The sequence below is a fragment of the Canis lupus genome, chromosome 21 (assembly GCF_011100685.1).
Source record: "Canis lupus familiaris isolate Mischka breed German Shepherd chromosome 21, alternate assembly UU_Cfam_GSD_1.0, whole genome shotgun sequence".
Taxonomy (NCBI): domain Eukaryota; kingdom Metazoa; phylum Chordata; class Mammalia; order Carnivora; family Canidae; genus Canis; species Canis lupus.
Window position 1 is genome coordinate 43,518,934 of NC_049242.1, and position 20,960 is coordinate 43,539,893.

The 20,960-nt window shown below is 42.3% G+C and overlaps 2 protein-coding genes across 3 annotated transcripts in view; both read left to right on the forward strand.

The window, feature by feature from the left end:
• Window positions 1-20,960, forward strand: part of NELL1 (neural EGFL like 1) — an 822,581-nt gene that overhangs the window by 187,435 nt on the left and 614,186 nt on the right. For both annotated transcript variants that reach the window (XM_038569260.1, XM_038569261.1), the window contains exons 10-11: window positions 8,122-8,195; window positions 14,537-14,636. In XM_038569260.1, coding sequence (XP_038425188.1) covers window positions 8,122-8,195; window positions 14,537-14,636 — 174 coding nt within the window. The remainder of the gene's footprint in view (window positions 1-8,121; window positions 8,196-14,536; window positions 14,637-20,960) is intronic.
• Window positions 15,301-18,002, forward strand: LOC119877369 (ATP-dependent RNA helicase DDX18). The gene has a single exon (XM_038569262.1). It carries the CDS (start codon window positions 15,333-15,335, stop codon window positions 17,340-17,342), a length of 2,010 nt encoding a protein of 669 aa, XP_038425190.1. The 5' UTR covers window positions 15,301-15,332; the 3' UTR covers window positions 17,343-18,002.

The window sequence follows — 20,960 nt, forward strand, 5'->3', positions numbered from 1 at the left end:
TGGAGGTGGGGATAGCTGGTCTGGTCATACCAGCCCAGACCTTTTTTTTTTTTCCAGCCCAGACCTTTTGTGGACTTTATCGAAAGGGACTTTTGAATATTTTTCCTCCTTAGGGTTGGCACATTACACCTATTACCCTGGAGGGTGGTACTTTGAATGGACCTAAAAAGAGAAACTTTGTTTTAAGCACTTTTAAAAGTCCTTTCTGGCAGTACAGGTAGCTCAGGTGCCAAGATGTTGACGTGATACTTTGATCCCATGATGGTGAGATTGGTAGATATAGAATATTTTTTCCCCCAATCTTGATATTCTATATAACTGTGAACAGAGGAAGGGGAGGAAAACTACTGGGAATTTGTTTAAAAAGTGAGTTCTTTTCAGTCCATGGTCTTGAGTTTTCTGGACAAGCCTGAATACTGTCTCTCAGAAGTTGTTTGGACACTGGAATAGATGAGTCTTTCAGCTGTTTTGTGTTTTAATCTTTTAATTTTCTAATTATAAAAGCAGTGTGTTTACCTGTGTAACATTTGAACTCAAAGAGGAGTGAAGATGACAGAAAAATCTCTTATACTACTACTTGGAAACTATCACACTTGAAATTTCAGTGGATTTCATTTTTAAAATTCTATTTCATGTGAAGTTGCGATCTTATTGTGCAGATAATTTCTATCCTACTTTATTGACATCTGTATATATAAGGGCTTGAACTCACGACCCTGAGATTGAGTGGTAGGCTCTACCAACTGAGCCAGCCAGGCAGGGACCCTTGTTGACTTACTGTTATCACTTGTGTATTCCTGTGCTTTAAAGAACACTGTATAAACTTCTTTAAAAAAACTTATTTAAATTATTAACACATAATATATTATTAGTTTCAGAGGTAGAGTTTAGTGATTCATCAGTCCTCGGTAACACCAGTGCTCATTGCATCACGTCCCCTCCATAATGTCTACCGCCCAGCTGTATTAACTTCATTCTGATGAGCGTCAGGGTGTTATAATTTTTGGCTCTTGCCTGCATAACTTATTTAACCATTCCCCAATTGTTAGATATCTAGCTCTCCCACTTTTCACTTACAAATTACTCAGTAATGTATATTTATAGAAAACACATTTTGTATTTTATATTTTCTTAAGATACGGTTCTCCAGAGTAGGGTCAGTGGGGCAAACACTGCCATTTTCAAGGCCCTTGATATATGTCACATTGTCCCCTCCGAAAAGTGTCGGGGGTAGTCACTTTTCTTTATTCCAACTCATTTGAGAGTTTTGTTTTGAAAAATATTTTAGCAAGTTACACGATTTTACCAGCATGCTCATATACAGCTCACAAAGACATCAGTGCGTGTGTTTTTCTTTTTCTTTTTCTTTTTCTTTTTCTTTTTCTTTTTCTTTTTCTTTTTCTTTTTTTTTGGTTTGTTTTCTTTGTTTTGTTTTTGCTTTTTTTATTTTTTAAGATTTTATTTATTCATGAGAGACACAGAGAGAGAGAGAGACACAGGCAGAGGGAGAAGCAGACTCCATGCAGGGAGCCCGACGTGGAACTCAATCCCGGGTCTCCAGGATCACACCTTGGGCCGAAGGCAGGCGCTAAACTGCTGAGCCACCCGGGCTGCCCTGTTTTTGCTTTTGTTTGGAATTCATAGCAATTTAGCTAGGCAGAACTAATTTTCTCAGCAGCTCCGATTGGTGGTTTGGTATATTTGTAGTTTAACAAAATGGTAATAAAAATAAGTGAATGAACACTAGTTAAAAAAAAATTAACCGAAAACAAATGATAATAAAGCAAGTCTGGAAATTATAAAGGTTAAGAACCCTCTAGCTTAGACGGTTTTCATTTCTTCATAGTTTTTAACAGAAATATGCATTAGGCAGTTACTGAGTGCTGGTGCCTGGAGTCGTGATAAATGAACCCTCTGAAGCAAAGAGTGATTTACAGTGTCTAGAATTCTCTGTGCAGTCACATTAGGCAGGTGGAGAAGGCACTTTATCAGGACATAGAGGATGGCTTGTGGGACAGCGTTGGGGCAGTTGGCGGGATATCGGCAGTAGGCCTGGGGTGCTCCCTGGAAGAAGTGGAGCCAAGCTAAACATTTCTAGGCTTCTGGAAGATGACTGTGGTGAGTCAAACAGTAGAGTTGGAGCAGAGGAAAAGGACGATTAATAAAGCATAATTCCAACACTAGTAGATAGAATTTCTAGAAGTCCCAAGTACCTTCATATCAGAAAAAGGAGGGAGGTTTACTTTGGTTGCCCCTTCCAGATAGTTTCCTAAGCTACTGTTTGGGTGGAGCAGTTTCTGGAAACTCTGAGAAAAGGTATTGATCTGGCTCAGGCCAAAGGATCTGATACATAGGAGCAAAAGGTTTTGTTGGCTGACTTATCATGTTTTCATGCACTTGTCATGGCCTCAGGAGCTGCAGCATTTACAGATGGGGGTGTCTGTTTGGAAATAGGAAAGAATTTGGTTTAAATGTTCATGTCTTAGTCCATTGATTGGAAAAAGTGCTTTGTCCTTCTGTTCTGATCAAAAGGTTCAGACATTGATGCTGTCTCCAAGAGCAAAGTAGCTTTCAGAAGGCAGGTTTCATACCTTGGTACTATGATGTTCTTCTTTCTTCTTCCGAAGCCTCAGGAATAACTCAAGGGAGCCTTCTATAGATTCATCAGTTGTGGACGTGATGGTCCAGGAAGTGGTGTAGGAGTTTACTCCTTTTAGGAGGCCCCACCCTGACCTACTAAATCAGAATCTCTGAACAGAGGCACCCCGTAGGCTAGTATTTCAGTAGACAAACTTGAGAACTATCATGGGGGTGGTGGGAGTAGGGAGAGGATGATGGAGAGGGAATCTGCAGTTATGCAAAATAACAATTGCAAAGGAAAAGAGCTGGTAAAAAGAAAAGTCTTTTTGGTAACAGGGTTTCAGTAGGCGAGAAGTAGAAATCTGCAAAGGTGGGTTGCGGATGAGTGAGGACAATGGTCTTCCTTTGAGCTCATGCAGTCATTCTTACTCTCCCAACACTGTCCTTCCCTCTGGGTACAACAATGTGCATGTGTGGTTCGTTTGTTCTATGGCAGACACTGCGTTGAGCCCTTCCAGTGACCCAAAGTCAGTCCCTACTAGTATCCTCATTTTACAGGTGAGGAATTGAAGCACAGAGGAGTAACTTATCCAAGGTTTACAGCCTTGGTAGAGCCAAAATAAAACCCAGGTGGTCTCTGGCTCCAGAGCTGATGCTCCTAACCCATGTCCTCTTCCCACTGCTGTCCAGAGAGATGTAGGTGCCACCTCATTACAACAGAGTATTGTGTAACAGGCACACTGTGTAAGAAGCAGAGGTAGCAGAGAGAAGGGAGCAATGAACTCCATCAGAACTGTGTGTGTGTGTGTGTGTGTGTGTGTGTGTGTGTGTGTGTTAGGAGCACTTCACAGGGTAAATAACAGCTGAGTAGGGTGTTATCAAATAAACAGGAGTTTGCCATGTTGACAATGTAGGTGAGAACACATCTGACACAATAATATGTGCAAAAATCAAGGAAGCAGACATTGCATTGATTTTGGTAGTCAAAAGCAAGTTTTGAGGGGAGGGCTGGGGCATAATCAAAGTGTTTCACAAAGTCTGGTGCATTGGGAAAGCCAGAGGTAGGGTGGGTGGGTATGGAATTCAGGGATATTCCACGTAGAAGTAATAAAGCCGACAGACCACCACTGCCTGGGGAGAGGAAAAGGATGGATGTGAGTGATGACCAAAAGGTCTGGCGCACAGTAGGTACTCCTTAACTTTTTTTTTTTTTTTTGGGTGAGACAGATGAATGAGGGGCAGAGTGTCTGTAAGGGAGAAGTTGCCAGGTTTTGAACAGGAGCCTGTAGGGAACTCCTAGTGTGATGAACAGAACTAAGACAGGTGGAAGAAATAGTGCAGGGAGCAATACATTCTGTTGGGCATGTGTGAGTTGGAGATACTGCAGGGACAGCCAGCGTGATGCGGGCATCTTGCTCAGAGAGGTGGTATCTGGAGCCAGATCTGTGAATGAACTCATTGAGGCAGGGAGGACTCTTGGGTGTTTAACCGAGCTGCCTGTCTCCTTCAGAGTGTAGTACAGAGTGCTGGTTTTGATATTCTGACCCACTGATTGCCAAGGGATGGCTGGAGTGTGTGTAAGGTACAAATACCTAAATATAGACAGAGCAACCTAGTGTCCATATCTGACAGGGGTGCCAGCTCCTACCTGTCAGTTGTCTATATAGTGTGCACCCAGATGGCAAAAGTGTCCATTCATTGCCCTGGAGAAATCAGATCCAAATTTGAAGGGCCTGGGTCTGTGGGTGCAAGAAAATGTAGTTGGATAACTATTTCTCTACATCCTCAATACATTTGTTTCTGACATCACAGAGAAGTCTGCATTGGTGCCAGGTTTCAATTTCATGGTCGTACACTGTGAAATACTCTAGTTTGCATGTCCCCGGTGTGATATGAAGGGCTTCAGGTATCCATTTACATTTCTACTCATACTAAAAGCTGTTGGAATGGAGTCCCAAATGCCCCAGCCAAAGGCACTGGAGCCTGACTCCCCTTAGGCTTGAATTTCCTCCGACATAAAAAATAAGCCTTTTGGATGTAGATCAAGAGGTGGGATAATGAGGATTGATGTTAGGCATATGGAGGGCAGTGTCGGAATAGGAGGGGTACTGTCAGAGAAATGGGGGTGAACATGAGAAAGCAGGGGGTGTTTGGGTGACTTCCAGTGGTGATCCTGAAAGCTGTCCTCAGAGAATTTCATTGATAGTTGATATTGTAATCACCTACACATCCTGCACCAGTGCAAATGGCTGAGGCATGCAGCATGACGTTGATATCATTCATAGTCCCCAAAGCACCCTACTATGTGAGGACATAAAGTTCAGTGGACATTTCATTTTAATACAGGACTGGTAATTTTGAGGGATGTTACTCTGTGTGTGGCATGAATATAAACAGTAAGACATCACTATCTCCAGACAGGCTCATCCTAAAACTCCTACTAGAGGAGAGGAGTCAGGCAAATGTCTTAAAACAGGGTAACAAGTGTGCTCCTAGCATTTTGTGGGGGGGCAAGGGACAAAATGAGGAAGAAAGTCTATTTCTTTGCTTCCCAGCTTGGGCCAAGAAGCAGATGGCAGATTTGACACCAGCGCATTTAGCAGAACTGTCACTCTGGAACAAGCCATCTTGCCAAGTTGGCAGCAGATGTGTTTGGGAGTGTGGGAGTTTATTGGACAGGAATTCCAGGCCCTTGGAGGATGTGTGGTCTCACCATGTGCATGTATAGGAGAATCTACATCATCATTAGGACCAATGAGTCATGGTCCACTGATTGATCATGAAAATTGAGGCATACACAATGGTCATGGATAACTTTTTAAAGGAAGGGAAGAGGGTTTGATCTAGAAAAATTTCTTTTTTCTGTTGTTCTTGTTCTGAAACTCTTGATACGTGCTTTTAATGTTTTAAATCATATTAAATAGCAGAAAGAACTCTTATTTGAGAAGCAGAACTTTTGACTGGTTTTCACTACCAACTATAGGCACATTAATTCTAAAATTACTAATTTTTATTAACAAAAAGTCCAGAGAGACACTGAGCTTGGGACTGGAGATGAAATGATGAAATAGACCTGTTTTCTGCCCTCATGGAGATTATAGTTAGCAGCAGAGATGTATAGTGAATTAGGCAACTGAGAGAAAATGTGAGGTGTTAGAGCTAGATCCAGAGTACCACAGAAGCACAAAGTGAGGGCAGTTCACCAGTTTGGAAGTCAAGAATAGCTTCTTGCTGCAAGTCAGGCTTACATTGAAATTGATGGGTATAGAGGATGGGGGGTTGCCAGGGGAAGGGGGGGTGAGGCTGCCTATTTCTGGAGAAGATGATAATGTGTACAAATCCCAAATGTAAAGGAGAAAGTGTGGCCAGGGTATATGTGGAGGTTGAATGTTTGGGGTGGTGGTGGGGGAATAAATGCAGAGGAACTGATAAGCTGTGAAACATGAAAGAGACGGAAGAGCTACCTGAATGGCTTTGTTGAATTAAGGAATTTGGAGTATGTTCTGAGGGCATTAGCGACCCATGATGATTTTAAAACATGGCCTCATATTATAACAAAATATGTCTGACCATTGTATGGGGAAGAACTCAGTAAGATTGAGACCAGAACATGGGAGACATAGGAGATGGTTCTGGGGTACTAAAGATGGGGCTGGGAATGAAGATAGTTGCAGGTGTAGGGACTAGACAAAAATAGGTTGACTTGAGAAACTTAAGGAGGAAGCATTGTTGGGATTTGGATTATGATTGGATGTTGGATTGAGTAAGAGGGACAGGTTAAAAGGATCCCAGGTGGTAGAGTATGGGTGCTAGGTGTATAGTGGTGCCACTCATGGAAGGAGGTACTAGAAAGGAACAAATTCCAGTTAGGTGTGGGTTGTTGCAGGTCAGGTTCCAATAGGAAACAGACTCTGAAATGGAGATGTGCTTTGTCCTTTATGAGGAAGGATCTATCAGGATCAGTTCTGGGATAGAGTGAGATCCTGAAGGAAGCAGAATTGGGCAGATGAAGAGTTGAACTATAATACAGTTACTATAAAACCTTCAGTCATCCCTCGAGTTCTGGAGCTGGAATGACCTTTCACAGCGATTCCTACTTGAGGCCAGGGGCCAGGACTTTGTCCTACCTTTACCAACCACTCGTTGTGTGTGGGCTACCCTAGAGAGAGCATTTGACTTTGGATGAGGTGGTTCTTTTCAACCAAGGGGAAGTCCTAGACCACTGTTCAGCTCAGCTATTGATCATCAGTTGCCCCAGCAGCTGCAGGAATGAGTCCTTAAGCTGTTGAGGGTGATCTGAGTAGCACACCACAGCAGCCACTATGGGATCATGATAAGTGTACCAAATCTCTGGGCTTTCCTCTTCCTGTGGCTAACAAGAGGGTGTTGGACAAGTTGATTGCTAAGGTCTATATATACTTGAACGTTCCATGAGAGTTGGAAGATTGTAGAACTAGGAGACTACCAAATTAACCTGTTTTTAACCAATATGGAAATGGAGACTCTGAGAGCTGAGGTGGTTTTTGTAAGACACGTAGTGGGTGATAGAGATGCCTTAGAGTGCATGTCTTCAATTGAGTGCTTCCTGAATACTGTGGAAGAAGGATCCTCATCTGTGCAGGAGAGGGAGTGAGCAGGCCTTTGTCTCCCTGTTGACGTGGCTGGAGAACTGAGTGGAGGCACATTAGGATCAGATGACACTAACATATATCCTGCACTTGTTCAAAAGTGGGTCAGCAAGTTGAGTTGAGGACTGAGTCTCAGTGGAATCTAAATTGAATTGTGGGAGCTCCATTTATCCTTTTACCTTTCCTACAAGGCCTATCTCTACTTTGTGCCTCTCTCTTAGCCTCTGAAGCTCACTTTTCAAAAGACAGTCTCTCCAGTGCATTGATAAATGTCTTACTGTTCTGGCTTGTATTTCTCAAAGGTTTTTGAACTTACTAGGAACATCGAGTGTATGGGCATGCATCTCCCACGAACACAGAAAAATAAAGGTGTCCTTTTGCATTGTGAGGTTCTGATGAATGGAATATATAAGTCCCTTTTTACCAACTCGTTCATTTTATGGCTGGAGTGTAAGAATCAAAGGTTCTGCTATTGTACTCCATGGAGATGACCACTGCTGCTTCCTCATTTTAACTTCTGACCACATCAATTCATTTTCTAGTTCCTTTAGCAGCTGTGACGTTGAAATAGCTGTATATCCTTAGGGTGAGGGACTCATGGCGAACATAATGGAAGATGACCATTTGATGGGGACCCAACAATTGTCCTTACAATTGTCTTAGATATTCCCATGTCTTAAATATTCCTATTTTTGTTTAAAGTAGGCTCCACACCCAATGTGGGGCTTGAACTGATGACCCAGAGAAGAGTCTCATACTCCACCAACTGATCCAGCCGGGTGCCCCCACAAGGAGATTCCTGTTGCTTAGAACCAGAGAATCTGTATTCTGTAGGATTCACTTCAGTGGGTGGCCCTCAGAGGCCAGTTAGTTGCAGAGTATGACTGACCTATTTTTCTGTTTTTTGTTACAGCAAAATGTATCTATGGAGGCAGAGTCCTTGCAGAAGGACAGAAGATTTTAACTAAGAGCTGCCGGGAATGCAGAGTAAGTTTCAATCTTATGATCCCCAACCCTTGGGAATTAACAGATAGATTGATGGGCTCTGATAAGGATCTCGAGTGGAGTGTGTTGGCCTGAGTGGGTCCCTGGGGAGACGGACTCTCTGTGGTGGGCTGCTGTCCAGGACTGGAAGGGCCCACCCACTGCCATTGTGCTGCCAGCGTGTGGATCAAGTAGCCTAGGGGAAAGCCACTAAAGGATGTGAGAAGGTGAAGGGAGCCAGCAGTTACTAGGAGCCAGGGAGGTTGGCAGGTGGCCCAGGAAAGGATTTTGACTTGATTTTGGGGAAATCAGTTTGTGATGCTGGCTCTGGATGGTGCCATCTCTAGTCCCAAGTGTCTAATATTGTGAGAAAATGCCTATCTCCTGCCTGCCCCCACCCATCTTTTTCTTGGAATAAGATATGTAGAAGCATAGATCTTCAGTAGTCATTCAGCCAACATACCTTGATCAACTGCTATATGCTCGCATGTCCTAGATTTTGGATATGTAGCAGTGAGCACAACAGAGTCCCTGCTTTTATAGAACTTGTGATCTAGTGGGGAAGAGAGATAATAAAATAAATGCATATACAATATAATGCTAAATCCTATGAAAAATACAAAGCAGGCTGAAGAGATACAGAAGTTTTGGGGAGGTATGGGTGGGTCTGGGAAGAGGTAATATTCGAACAAAGCGTGGGAGCTAGCCATGCACGTGTTACTTGGGGAAGGTGCTGTCCTGGGAATGGAAGAGTGGGAGATGGGGAACGAGGGAGCACCCATACAAGGTGGCCTATTACAGGGCAGCCCCAGTCCTACAAGGAAGTCCAGCTGGTTTTATGGGGTATTCTCAGAGAGCTGACAGGAGCCTCTGCCTCAGAATAGCCCATTTTGTAAGTGGTTGTAACCAAATGATTGCTTTTGCTTTTCATCACATCCCTGAGGAAAAGAAAAAGGGATCTATTTTAGAGATTAGGAAAAATGAAGCATTTAGAGACCTGGAGAAGCTTGAATCCAGTTCTTTATTGGGGTGGTGGTGGGTGGAGGAAAGGCTCTCACCTGTTTTCTACTTCTCAGTAGCTGGAGTTTATCCCTAGGGGTTAACTCCTCTGAACTTTCCTATTGTATTTCCCTCCCCCCATTCTTGGATGCCCCTGGGAATGCCAGAGATTCTATTGCTCTAGACAGTCTGGTGGGTATGGAGGTATGGTGGTCTTTGTGCATGACTGGATGCTGTGATAGGAGCTCCTTAGTCTATGGCAGGGGCTGGGGTGGTGTAGCAGGAGGAGCTCTGTGATCTCTCAATCAGCAAGGCAGGCTACCAGACCTGGGCATGGGAGAGCTGGCGGGGTAGTCTCCAACCTGGGAGCAGCACATTACCACATTGGACGTTGGGTAGATTAAATGGGATAAAGCATGTGAAGAACCTGGTAGTGTGCTTGGCACAAAGTAAGTTCTCAGTAACATGAGCTCTTCTAATTCTACATGACCATGCATGTCCTCTCTGAAAATATGATTAGATGTCCTTTTCTCTGTAAGTTGTTTCACTTCTAGGGGAGGGGAAATGATTTGGATTCTAAGACCTTTCTTCTTCCACCTCAGGGGCAGCTGGGATGCTTAGAGGCACTCTTGCCCACGGTGCTGATGATCCTAGTGGATCCTAGTCTTGCATGTTGCCACTTACAAGTAGCAATGCCCTTTGTTCTCAGTAGAAGCAGTGGGTGGTTCTAACAAGGGTCCCAATTATGACTCCACCTGTTGTCAAACAGTCAAGGCAGAGAATACTGGAGTCCTCTGGGAGATACGGGCATGGATTGAGGTGCCAGCTTATAGGAATAGTCCTTACCTCACTGTTAATGGCACACTGTAGACACTCTTCTGCATGCTGTGGTTTATCCTTTACTGCTTTTGTTTGGTTGTATTTTTACAAAAGGTTAGAAAAGTTGGGGCAGACATTCTCCTAGCACACGTGGTATGTGTATGCATATATGTGTGTGCAAGTGAATAATTGCATCTTTTAAAAAGTCATTCATTTCTACAATTATTTGCTTTGTATATGGAGCAGGGTCCTTGACAGTAGTTACCAATTCTTGAGCATTTAGTATTTTTTAGATACTATTTGAAACGTTTCAAACTTATTATTTCCTGTAAAACTCATAATTACCCTATCAGGTGGGTGCTATGATCATTCCCATTTTGCAGATGAGAAAATCGAGGCATAGAAGATCCAGGTACATAGTAAGTGAGCTAGCTGGGATCTGAACCTGTGTGGTCTGGCTTGACAGGCTTGTCTCTTAGCCTCTGTCCTGCCACTCCTGATGGTGTTAGACTTATTTGAAAATAATTCTCATTTCAAAATTTTAGAAGGGGAGACTCAGAAGCATTGAACGATCATTTTCAGTTCAATGAGAATACCAGGTTGGTCAGGCTACGGCTCATTGAGTCTTTTGATAAAGGGGTAGTATTTATAACAGGCCATGGAAGAGCCTTGGGATACGTTTAACGGATGCTGTCGGCAGGGGACAGGAGGTGATGGGCATAAGATGCCAGGACCTTGAGTCTCTGGGCCACCTTTCTCAAGATTTAAGCCCTAATGCCCAGTGGCACCTATTGTATGTAAGGAGTTAAGTTCTCTCCTAGGCATCTACACTGGTACTATCCATGTACCATATTTGAGAGAACTGGTCAAATAATGAAGTAATTCTTGGTCTTCTATGATTCAAATGCAGATTCCCCAGTTGACAAGGCGCTGCCTACAGATGCTTTCATTTCCATTTTCCTAGGATTGTTTTAAAGCTTCAGCAACACCAATTAGACAGGAACAAACTCCTGTTTCAAATATTTTCACCCAATGTTTTCAGAAGTTAACATATTATTATTTTAAACAAAGATGAAATAAACTCTTGTAGGAGTCCTGCTCAATTTTGTTCAATTAGTGCTACCCTGTAACGTTTCTTTAGCAACAATTTTTTTGACTTAATGATGTGAGCTTTTATGTCATTAGAAATTCAGGTTGAAGCATGGTGATTAGTAAAGAACTTGAAAGTGTATATATTTGACCAATGACCCAGAGGCCGTCACTCTAAATGAGAAAGAATGGGAGAATTGTATTTTTCCACCAACACAGAGTTTTAGGGGTCATAAAATAACATACTGTAATCAGGAGGATTTAAAAATGTTAATTATCAGATACTTCTTACCAGAAATAGTTTTGAAAATAGGGATCCCTGGGTGGCGCAGCGGTTTGGCGCCTGCCTTTGGCCCAGGGCGCGATCCTGGAGACCCGGGATCGAATCCCACGTCGGGCTTCCGGTGCATGGAGCCTGCTTCTCCCTCTGCCTGTGTCTCTGCCTCTCTCTCTCTCTCTCACTGTGTGCCTATCATAAATAAATTAAAAAAAAAAAAAAAAAAAAAAAAAAAAAGAAATAGTTTTGAAAATAAAGTTAAAAAAGGTTTTGTGCTTAATTATGTGGCTGGACTAAGTGGAAGTAGTGGCACTTATGCTACTATAATCACAGTTCATATTATTTTCAAAATCATGCAAAGGGGTTTGTCTCTATTGAAACATTTGGAATTACGATCTTGCTCATTAAATATGTTAAAGGTTGATTAGGATTGTCTGATTTAATCAGCAGTCAAGGCAAGCCCTTTTCATTAAAAAAAAAAAACTTTTGTGAGTGATTATTTTAAAAAATTCTTCATAGCATTTTATGTTATTTTTAAAAAAGATTTTATTTATTTAATCATGAGATTGAGAGAGAGGGGCAGAGACACAGGCAGAGGGAGAAGCAGGCTCCATGGAGGGAGCCCGATGTGGGACTCGATCCCGGGACTCCAGGATCACGCCCTAGGCTGAAGGCAGGTGTTAAACCGCTGAGCCACCCAGGGATCCCCTTCATAGCATTTTAAATATTCTTTTTAACAAAAGCAAATACATACTCCAGATGAAAAAAAACATTTGAATATAGAGGAGAAACTACAAGGAAGAAAAAAGAAAGCACTCCAGAATCTCACCATCCAGAGATAATATTTAACAATTTTGACAGCAAGAATGAAATTGATCTTACTGTCTTAGTTTGGATTCTCCTAAAGGCAGACCCTGAACTAAGATTTTCAATATAAGTGATCAATTAAAATAGTGTTCTAAGGAGCAACCAGTAAGGGTAAGGAGAATGCAGGATGGGGAAAGGCAAGGAACCGGGCAAGGGTGGGATTTTTGGTTGAAAGGCCTCAAGTACTCTGGTTCTAGGAGGGGTGTTGGAGTATAAATTACACCCCCAGCTATTGGGTCCCCAATAGCTGGGGGTGTAATCTCCCCTTGAGATGAAGAGCCTCCCAGGCTGTCAGTTCCTGGCTTTGGGCTATGACGGTGGGGATGTAGTACTTGTGGGTGGCTCTCTGTATGGCAGAGTAGCTCCAGTGCCCCAGGAGTACCCTCTGAGGATGGTGAAGATGAGCCATTAGCAGCAAAGTGTTCAGAAGCTAGGAGATGGGCACACTAACCAGTATGCCTAGTTAGAACTAACTAACTAGTTTGCCTAGTTCTAAGTAGCCTAGTTTGAACTAGAACTCCTAAAAGGGACCCAACAGTGTCTGTTACTCTTATTTATTCCAGGAGGCAGTAGATAATAAATACATTGATTGTTGACAGATAAATTAAGTAGAGGCTTTAACGACGAGTAAGCATTTTGTTTTCCTGTGTATTAAGGCTTATGCTGCAGATGGACCAGTTGTAAATGTCTATTGGTTTGTAATGATTTCTGTTGCAGAAACTAAGGTATAACTGGGACGCACACCGGCTCAGGACCAGTGCCATGTCTTGAGGCTGGGTGCCCCACCACGGGGCCTGGATTGAGGGATGAGAATGGACATAGCTGTGAGGGAGACTGAGCACGCAGAGCAGGCTGCATTCTCACATCGTAAGGCCAGTTTTAAGATGAGAGAAAAGCAAGAGATCTGGATAACTTGGATGAGATCAAGAAACCAAGAGCAAGGCAGAGGAAAAGAAGATGTTACAAGGAACATTAGAGGCAGGACTGTCGGGCTGAAGATAATAAGAAAGGAAAGGAAGCTATGGTGTGAATTATCCAAATGATGAGTAGTTAGAAATTAAATTGGTATGTTCATAATCGTTTATGTTCATAATTTGGAATGGATGTGCCTGATGAAGTGGGAGTTCCTGCCCCATGGTCCATGGGAATGATAGTGTCTCAGAGATGGAAAACTCTCTATCTCCCCCGTCCCTCCTGGCTGTCCGGCTCCATCCTATTCCCCCATCTGTGTTGAGAAGTACCTTTACACCTTAAAGGAGACTCCTTTTCTCAAGCTTGATTCTTAGTTGACTTTAAACAGCTGCTTAGGAATAGGAGAGAAAAACTTAATATTTTAGATAAAATACTCTCAAACCCCTTTTCATAGTAATTAATGGACTAATTTTTAGAAATCAGAGTAAAACTAAATACAGAGGCTAGTGATATCACCAAAGAAGACCTTTGGTGAGTGAGGTCCTAAAGATTCACCTGGTGAATGTTTAAAATTCTATTATAAGTGATTTTATTTACATCTAGGGGAAAATGTGGTGCTCCTCTAACCCTCGTTCAGTTCATTTGTACCTGGATACCTTGACTTTTACCTGTTTTGTTTGCCAGGAAAGTCTCTCCTTCCTTACTCCATTATTCAAATGTGGCGTCACCTTTGTAATTTCTCCCTACCTGGGCAGCACTATTCTCCTGTGAAACATTATTATACCTTAATTATAGAACATTTTTTAGGACTTGGCATACCATATTATGCTTTTTAGTTAAGAGATTTTTTTTTTTTTTTTGTCTTCCTGCACTCCAACTAGGAACTCAGCAAGGGCAAGGAAGCGGTCTTACTTATCTTTGGGTTCGTGGTGCACGTAGTGATCCAGAGAGGCTAAAGCTGGCTCATGAAAGCTCATGAGCCCTCATTGCACATAACTTCCCCACTCTTGGGCCAGTACTACCATGTTGGTAATTCAAAATCGGTCATCCTTGGAGTATTCATACCACAGAAATCAGCAAACCCTACAAATTAGGGCTCCCCGTCCAACAGCCACCTGTTAACCTTAACAGCACACCACTGTTAGTGACCTTATTTTACATTGAAGCTACACAAAAATTGTTGAAGTTAAGGCTATCGAGACCTAGAAGGGGACGCTTTTCTCTGCCAATTTGCGACTTTGTCATTATTGTGGAATCCTGGGAGTACAGTTAATTATTGAAGCTTGTTATCACTGCAGGCTGTTAACAATGAGCATTCTATGTTTGGATCCTCAACTAAAAAATATGAACTTTTTTTGTTTCCCGATGATTTGGCTTCCAGGGTGGAGTTTTAGTAAAAATTACAGATGCATGCCCTCCTTTGAACTGCTCGGAAAAGGATCACATTCTCCCGGAGAATCAGTGCTGCAGTGTCTGTAGAGGTAAGGGCGCTTGGTGGTGGGGCTGTGCGTGGGATGAGGGTGGGACGCAGGAGGATTTCATGAATGGTGTGAAGGTGGGAACCTGGGTTCCAACTCTGCTCTGCTACGTCGAAACTTCATATCCTAGTTACCTTTCTCAATCACAGTCGTGTCAGGTGTAAACTGAGGGGAATGATAGTCGACTTTACAGGCCTGGTGGGAGGGTTAGATGGGATGATGCATATATAGTGTCATGTCTAGTGTGTGATAAATGAGGTGACAGTTCCTATAAGAAGAATGATAGTTCTTGTAATAATGGTTATTATAACCATCATTGTGATTAGGTTTTTCTCAGGAGTGGCATTGCTAAGCGTACTCTATGGTCCTTTGCGGGGGCCAATTCCTGTATCTGACAGAGATGGTGAATCTTTATTCAGAAAATTATATGCAACTTTTTTACTTCATGCAAGGGAAAAACCATTCAGCTAAGTAACACCTACCTGCTAATTCATTCTCCGGCAAAAATTGTTTTGCTTCCCTTTTGGACTTTGCTTCTTGCCCAAATTTTATTGTCTTCAAACCCTGGATTAGATAACCTTTCCTCTCGGAAAGGGCTCAGTCTGGGAGAATTATGTGGATTAGGAGAACCTAAAACTGATTCAAAAATCTTAGAGAACAGGAGGGGTGGCGCCGCAGTGAGGGCGCCCGGCCGGCACCATGTCCCATCTACCCATGAAACTCCTGCGCAAGAAGATAGAGAAACGGAATCTCAAGTTGCGCCAGCGAAACCTGAAGCTCCGGGGGGCCTCGGATGTGAGCTTATCAGAAACACAAAATGGAGATGTGTCTGAAGAAACAGTGGGAGGTGGGAAGGTTAAAAAATCTCTAAAACAGTCTGTGAACATGGGCTCGTCAGAAGCCCAGAATGGAGAGGTAGCTAAAAAAACAGTGGAAACTGTACAAATTAGAAAGAAAAAAAAGAAATCTACCATAATAGTCAATGGAGAAGCAGAAACACAGCCTCCCAATTCAGAATCAAAAAAAAAGAAGAAGAGAAAGAGAAAAATGGTGGATGATGCTGGGCCTGATACCAAAAAATCAAAAACTGAAGACAAAGGGGACTCTGAAGAAGGGACCCAGGCTCCTGAAGAGACAGAAAACAATGGGGAGAAGCCAGATGATGAGGAAGAGGACAGTGAAGTGCCCAGCCTACCCCTGGGACTGACAGGAGCTTTTGAGGATACTTCATTTGCTTCTCTTTCTAGTCTTGTTAATGAGAACACTCTGAAGGCAATAAAAGAAATGGGTTTTACAAACATGACTGAAATTCAGCATAAAAGTATCAGACCACTTCTGGAAGGCAGGGATCTCCTAGCGGCTGCAAAAACAGGCAGTGGCAAAACGCTGGCATTTCTCATCCCTGCAGTCGAACTCATTGTCAAGTTAAAGTTCATGCCTAGGAATGGAACAGGAGTTCTTATTCTCTCACCTACTAGGGAACTGGCCATGCAGACTTTTGGTGTTCTTAAAGAGCTAATGATGTACCATGTTCACACATACGGGTTAATAATGGGTGGCAGCAACAGATCTGCTGAAGCACAGAAACTTGGTAACGGGATCAACATCATTGTGGCCACCCCAGGCCGTCTCCTGGACCACATGCAGAATACCCCAGGGTTTATGTATAAAAATCTACAGTGTCTGGTTATTGATGAGGCTGATCGTATCTTGGATGTTGGGTTTGAAGAGGAATTAAAACAAATTATTAAACTTCTGCCAACACGCAGGCAAACCATGCTCTTTTCTGCCACACAAACTCGAAAAGTTGAAGACTTAGCAAGAATTTCTTTGAAAAAGGAGCCATTGTATGTTGGTGTTGATGACGATAAAGCTAATGCGACAGTGGATGGTCTTGAGCAGGGATATGTTGTTTGTCCCTCAGAAAAGAGGTTCCTTCTGCTCTTTACATTCCTTAAGAAGAACCGGAAGAAGAAGCTGATGGTCTTCTTTTCATCCTGTAAGTCCGTGAAATACCACTATGAGTTGCTGAACTACATCGATTTGCCTGTCTTGGCCATTCATGGAAGGCAGAAGCAAAATAAGCGTACAACCACATTCTTCCAGTTCTGCAATGCTGATTCGGGGATATTGTTGTGTACAGACGTGGCAGCTAGAGGGCTGGATATTCCTGAAGTTGACTGGATTGTTCAGTATGACCCTCCAGATGACCCCAAGGAATATATTCATCGTGTGGGAAGAACAGCCAGAGGCCTAAACGGAAGAGGTCACGCCTTGCTCATCTTACGCCCTGAAGAGTTGGGTTTCCTTCGTTACCTGAAGCAATCCAAGGTTCCATTAAGTGAATTTGAATTTTCCTGGTCCAAGATTTCTGACATTCAGTCTCAGCTTGAAAAATTGATTGAAAAGAACTACTTCCTTCATAAGTCAGCGCAGGAGGCATATAAGTCCTACATTCGAGCATATGATTCCCATTCTCTGAAACAGATCTTCAATGTTAATAACTTAAATTTGCCTCAAGTTGCTCTGTCGTTTGGTTTCAAGGTGCCTCCTTTTGTTGATCTGAATGTGAACAGCAACGACGGCAAACTTAAAAAGAGAGGAGGTGGTGGCGGCTTCGGATACCAGAAAGCCAAGAAAGTTGAGAAGTCCAAAATCTTCAAACACATTAGCAGGAAGTCCTCTGACAGCCGGCAGTTCTCCCACTAAAGACACACCTTCCTTGCATCTTGAAAAGCTTTGTCCCGAAATGGATTTTTTTCCCTTTTTCTAACTAAGGAATTGTCGTGGCTTCAGGATTGGGACTGGTGAAACAGCAGTATGAATTAATGTTGCAGCACTGGACATGGATACTTCCAGGAAATACTTCTCTTATTTGGGGGGTGTAAAACAGAGTTCAGTTTCTCTAGGTTGCTCAAGGGCAAAGCAAGAGGCCTTTTGGCTTTTGTTGTGATGAGAGAGTATTTTAAATCTTTCATCTCCAAATTAGTCATGATTGTTTGGTTTGTTTGTTTTTTTTAGGGGGTTTTATTTTTTTATTTTTATTTTTTATTCAAAATCAGTTAACATATAGCCTATTATTCGGAGGTAGAGTTAGTGATTCATCAGTCTTGTGTAACACAGTGCTTGTTGCATCATGTGCCCTCCTTAACGTCCATCGCCCAGTTCAACCTTAGAAGGCAGTAACCTGGTGCACTGAACAGATGCTAGGGGTGGTGATTAAGAAGATTGACTCAGGTTTTTTTGGATTTGGTTGATTCTTGGACCTTAACCATAGTTCTTGACCTCCCCTGATAATGCTACTGTGGCTAGGAAGCACCTTATATTAAAGTTGGCATTCGTTTTTATATATGCCAGATTTTAAAGCAATGGGCCTCTCTCCCCTTTTTTAAGAGCAAGAAATGTGGGCTGTCATTGTTACTTGAATAAAAGCACCTTTGGCATTCTAAAAAAAAAAAAAAAAAAAAAAAAAAAAAAAAAACAAAAATCTTAGAGAACAAATCCAGTTAAACTCAGCTCTTTTATTTTTTTATTAATTTTTTTTAAACTCAGCTCTTTTAAATGGAAGCTGTACCCACAATGCATCTTTCTCTACTTTCTCAAATACTTACAGAGTTGAATCCTTTCTGACTCCCCCCTAAAGCTTCTAGAACATAGGGGTTTAGCTCAGGTTACTCCGTATTTCACTTTTACTCAGTCGTTTCCCTAGCCCAAGGGTTGGCAAATACAGGGCCGCACAATATTTTTGGCCTTGTGGGCCACCAGGTTTCTGTTGCAATGACTCGATTCAGCTGTTTTGCAAAAGTAACTGAGACTATAGGTAGATAAATGGCTGTGGTTGTTAGAATACAATCTTATTTACAAGAACAGGTTGCAGCCCATAATTTGTAGACTCCTTCCTCTAGCATCTTCTGATATATAGAAATGTTACATGTTTTCTCATGGAATATTCATCTTATGTGGAAGTTTCTGTGCTTGGTCATGAGGAAGCTACATTTTGGCGACATTCCTAAGAAAATTTAGTATGCGGATAGCCAAGAATGGCTAACCGCGCCATCAGAATATCTTCCCTGATTCATCTGCCTGTTGGCTATAAGCATATCTGCAGCTGAGATGCTATACAAGCACTTAAAGATTGACTGGAAAAAAAAAAAAAGATTGACTGGAATTTTCAGAGGGATTCATTTATTAGTAACTGATGAGGTTGTAACGTAGGTCTTATAATTTAATGCAAAATCCATCACTTGCTATTTGTTGAGGTGCCAAGTGAGACTCGGTTTATGTAAATCCTTCCTGATTTATGGTTTCATTAGAGCAAAATCATTGATTATCCCACAGAAACTCCAGAGGAATTTCATTGCTGTGACCCAATTGACAATAGACCTGGTGCCACTACTTCTGCTAATACTTCTCCAGAATGAATGCCTGCACTTCTTGACCAGTGAAGACACTGAGAGATGGCACCTTTCAGTGAAAAATTAGATTCATTCAGGGACCCACTGCTGCAACTTAGCTTTTAGCAAACCTGACCCGCCTTTGAGGGAAGAATGGGAGGCAGGAGTAGACTTCCTAGATTAGATTATAGATCATTGATGATTTTCTTCTTTCTCCTGCTTCCTACTTAGGTAGGAAATGACCAGCTGTTGGGAGGGGCTGCTGGTAGTTCTTCTGGAGGTGTCTGTATCAGAGAGGGTTATTTATTCTCTTTGACAACTCTAGATTTGGACAGGAACAAGAGAATGTCTTCAGAAAAGATACGATGAGGAAGGAGGGCCTTCTCCTGGGGAATGGGTTGAATTAAACCATTTGGATATGTGGATTCTTTTAGGGTTCTCAAATTTACTCCCAACTCAGAGTTCAGACGCTGGAATGGAGAAAGCATTATTTTAGACACAGGCCCTTTTCAGCAACATTTACTGTTACCATCCCTTCTGTTGACCCAAAGTAGAGCAGAGCCCAGAACATCCGGCCCCCTTGTCCACATGCTGGAGCTTGCTCTGCACAGCAGACAATCAGAATCGGAAAGACACACTGTTTCTCTGTGCAGTGGGTTTAGTTTCTTTATTCTGAAAACGCAAAATTTATATGACAATTGACAAAAAGGCAACTCAGGTGAACTGCAAGGTGCATTGTCTCAAACTATGATGTCCATGAATTTTATTCCAGATCTCTCAATTCCAGCTATTTCCCAAGAGCATCTTTAGAAGAAACATAATAGTCCTTCGTCCTATTGTGGGAAGTATTTTTCCCCTTGGACCTCTAGTTGTCTTTTACCTTTTCCTCTGTGTTTATGTTTTGTGCATCTTGCAAGAAGAGGAGGAGCTGGTTAATTTCTGTTCTGATAAAACTTGGAAAGCCCAGTGGGCCTGTTTGAAGGCGCATTGTTCAGCTCTCCACCGCACCCCCTTTCACGTCTCTAAAACAGAAAGTAATGAAAGGGTGACAAACACTCAATTTCTATGTAAAATAATTTTTACCCTGCATATGGAGAGGCTGTACCACTTGCTTTGTGGATTGAGATTGCGTACCGACTGGCAGGCAGTAAGTGAGCAGTGAGACCGGCCTCTGCTAACCTGAGATGTGCATTTCTGGGATGAGCACAGTGGTGTGATTTCAGTTGTGTGGCTCCTGCCACCCTGCTGTTATTGATTACAGAAACTGAAGTGGCCATAGCCTTTCTCAATACCTGCGTGAAGGGTCTTCAATTAGCATATTTATCATCTTTCTCTATCTTACTGTAAATGTCAGGTCATTAGCCTGAGGGAAGTCACCCCATGAGAGCATATCCTTCCTTAGGAGTCTGAATCACAGCCTTCCTCAGGCCTGCCTAGGAAATGCAAGTTTTCTGGGGTTTGTTTTCCATCAGGATCCGATGAGACACCCTACTGGAGGAGGTTTAGACTGGGGATTTGAGAAAATCTCCAGTGCTTTTCGTTTTCTGCCTTGATTGGCTGGTTATATGATATACATAAAATGCTCTAACTTTAAAAAAACCCCAAAAAACATTTGTTTTAATGATTACATTTTATGGATCCTTTAAATGTAGGAGATAAGATAGATGAAGATACGTTTTGACCACGTGGAATAATTCTGTCACTGTCATGTCTGTGACTTTGAAGGAAGTGATTTTTAGTACCAGCTATTTTGTTGGATCTCCATATTTCATATACAAAATAATGTTGAACCCATTGACTTGATTCTGAAACTAATTTTTATTGAGTGATGCCCATTTTCTTATATGGCTATACAGTTTGCCACTGGGCACTCCCCCACCCTGCCCCTACTAATCAAGGAGAGAGATTAAGGTTTTCACTGACTTTTTCCACT

Excerpts from the sequence above, each read along its gene's own strand:
- LOC119877369 (XM_038569262.1), top strand. The coding sequence starts at position 15,333 with ATGTCCCATCTACCCATGAAACTCCTGCGCAAGAAGATAGAGAAACGG.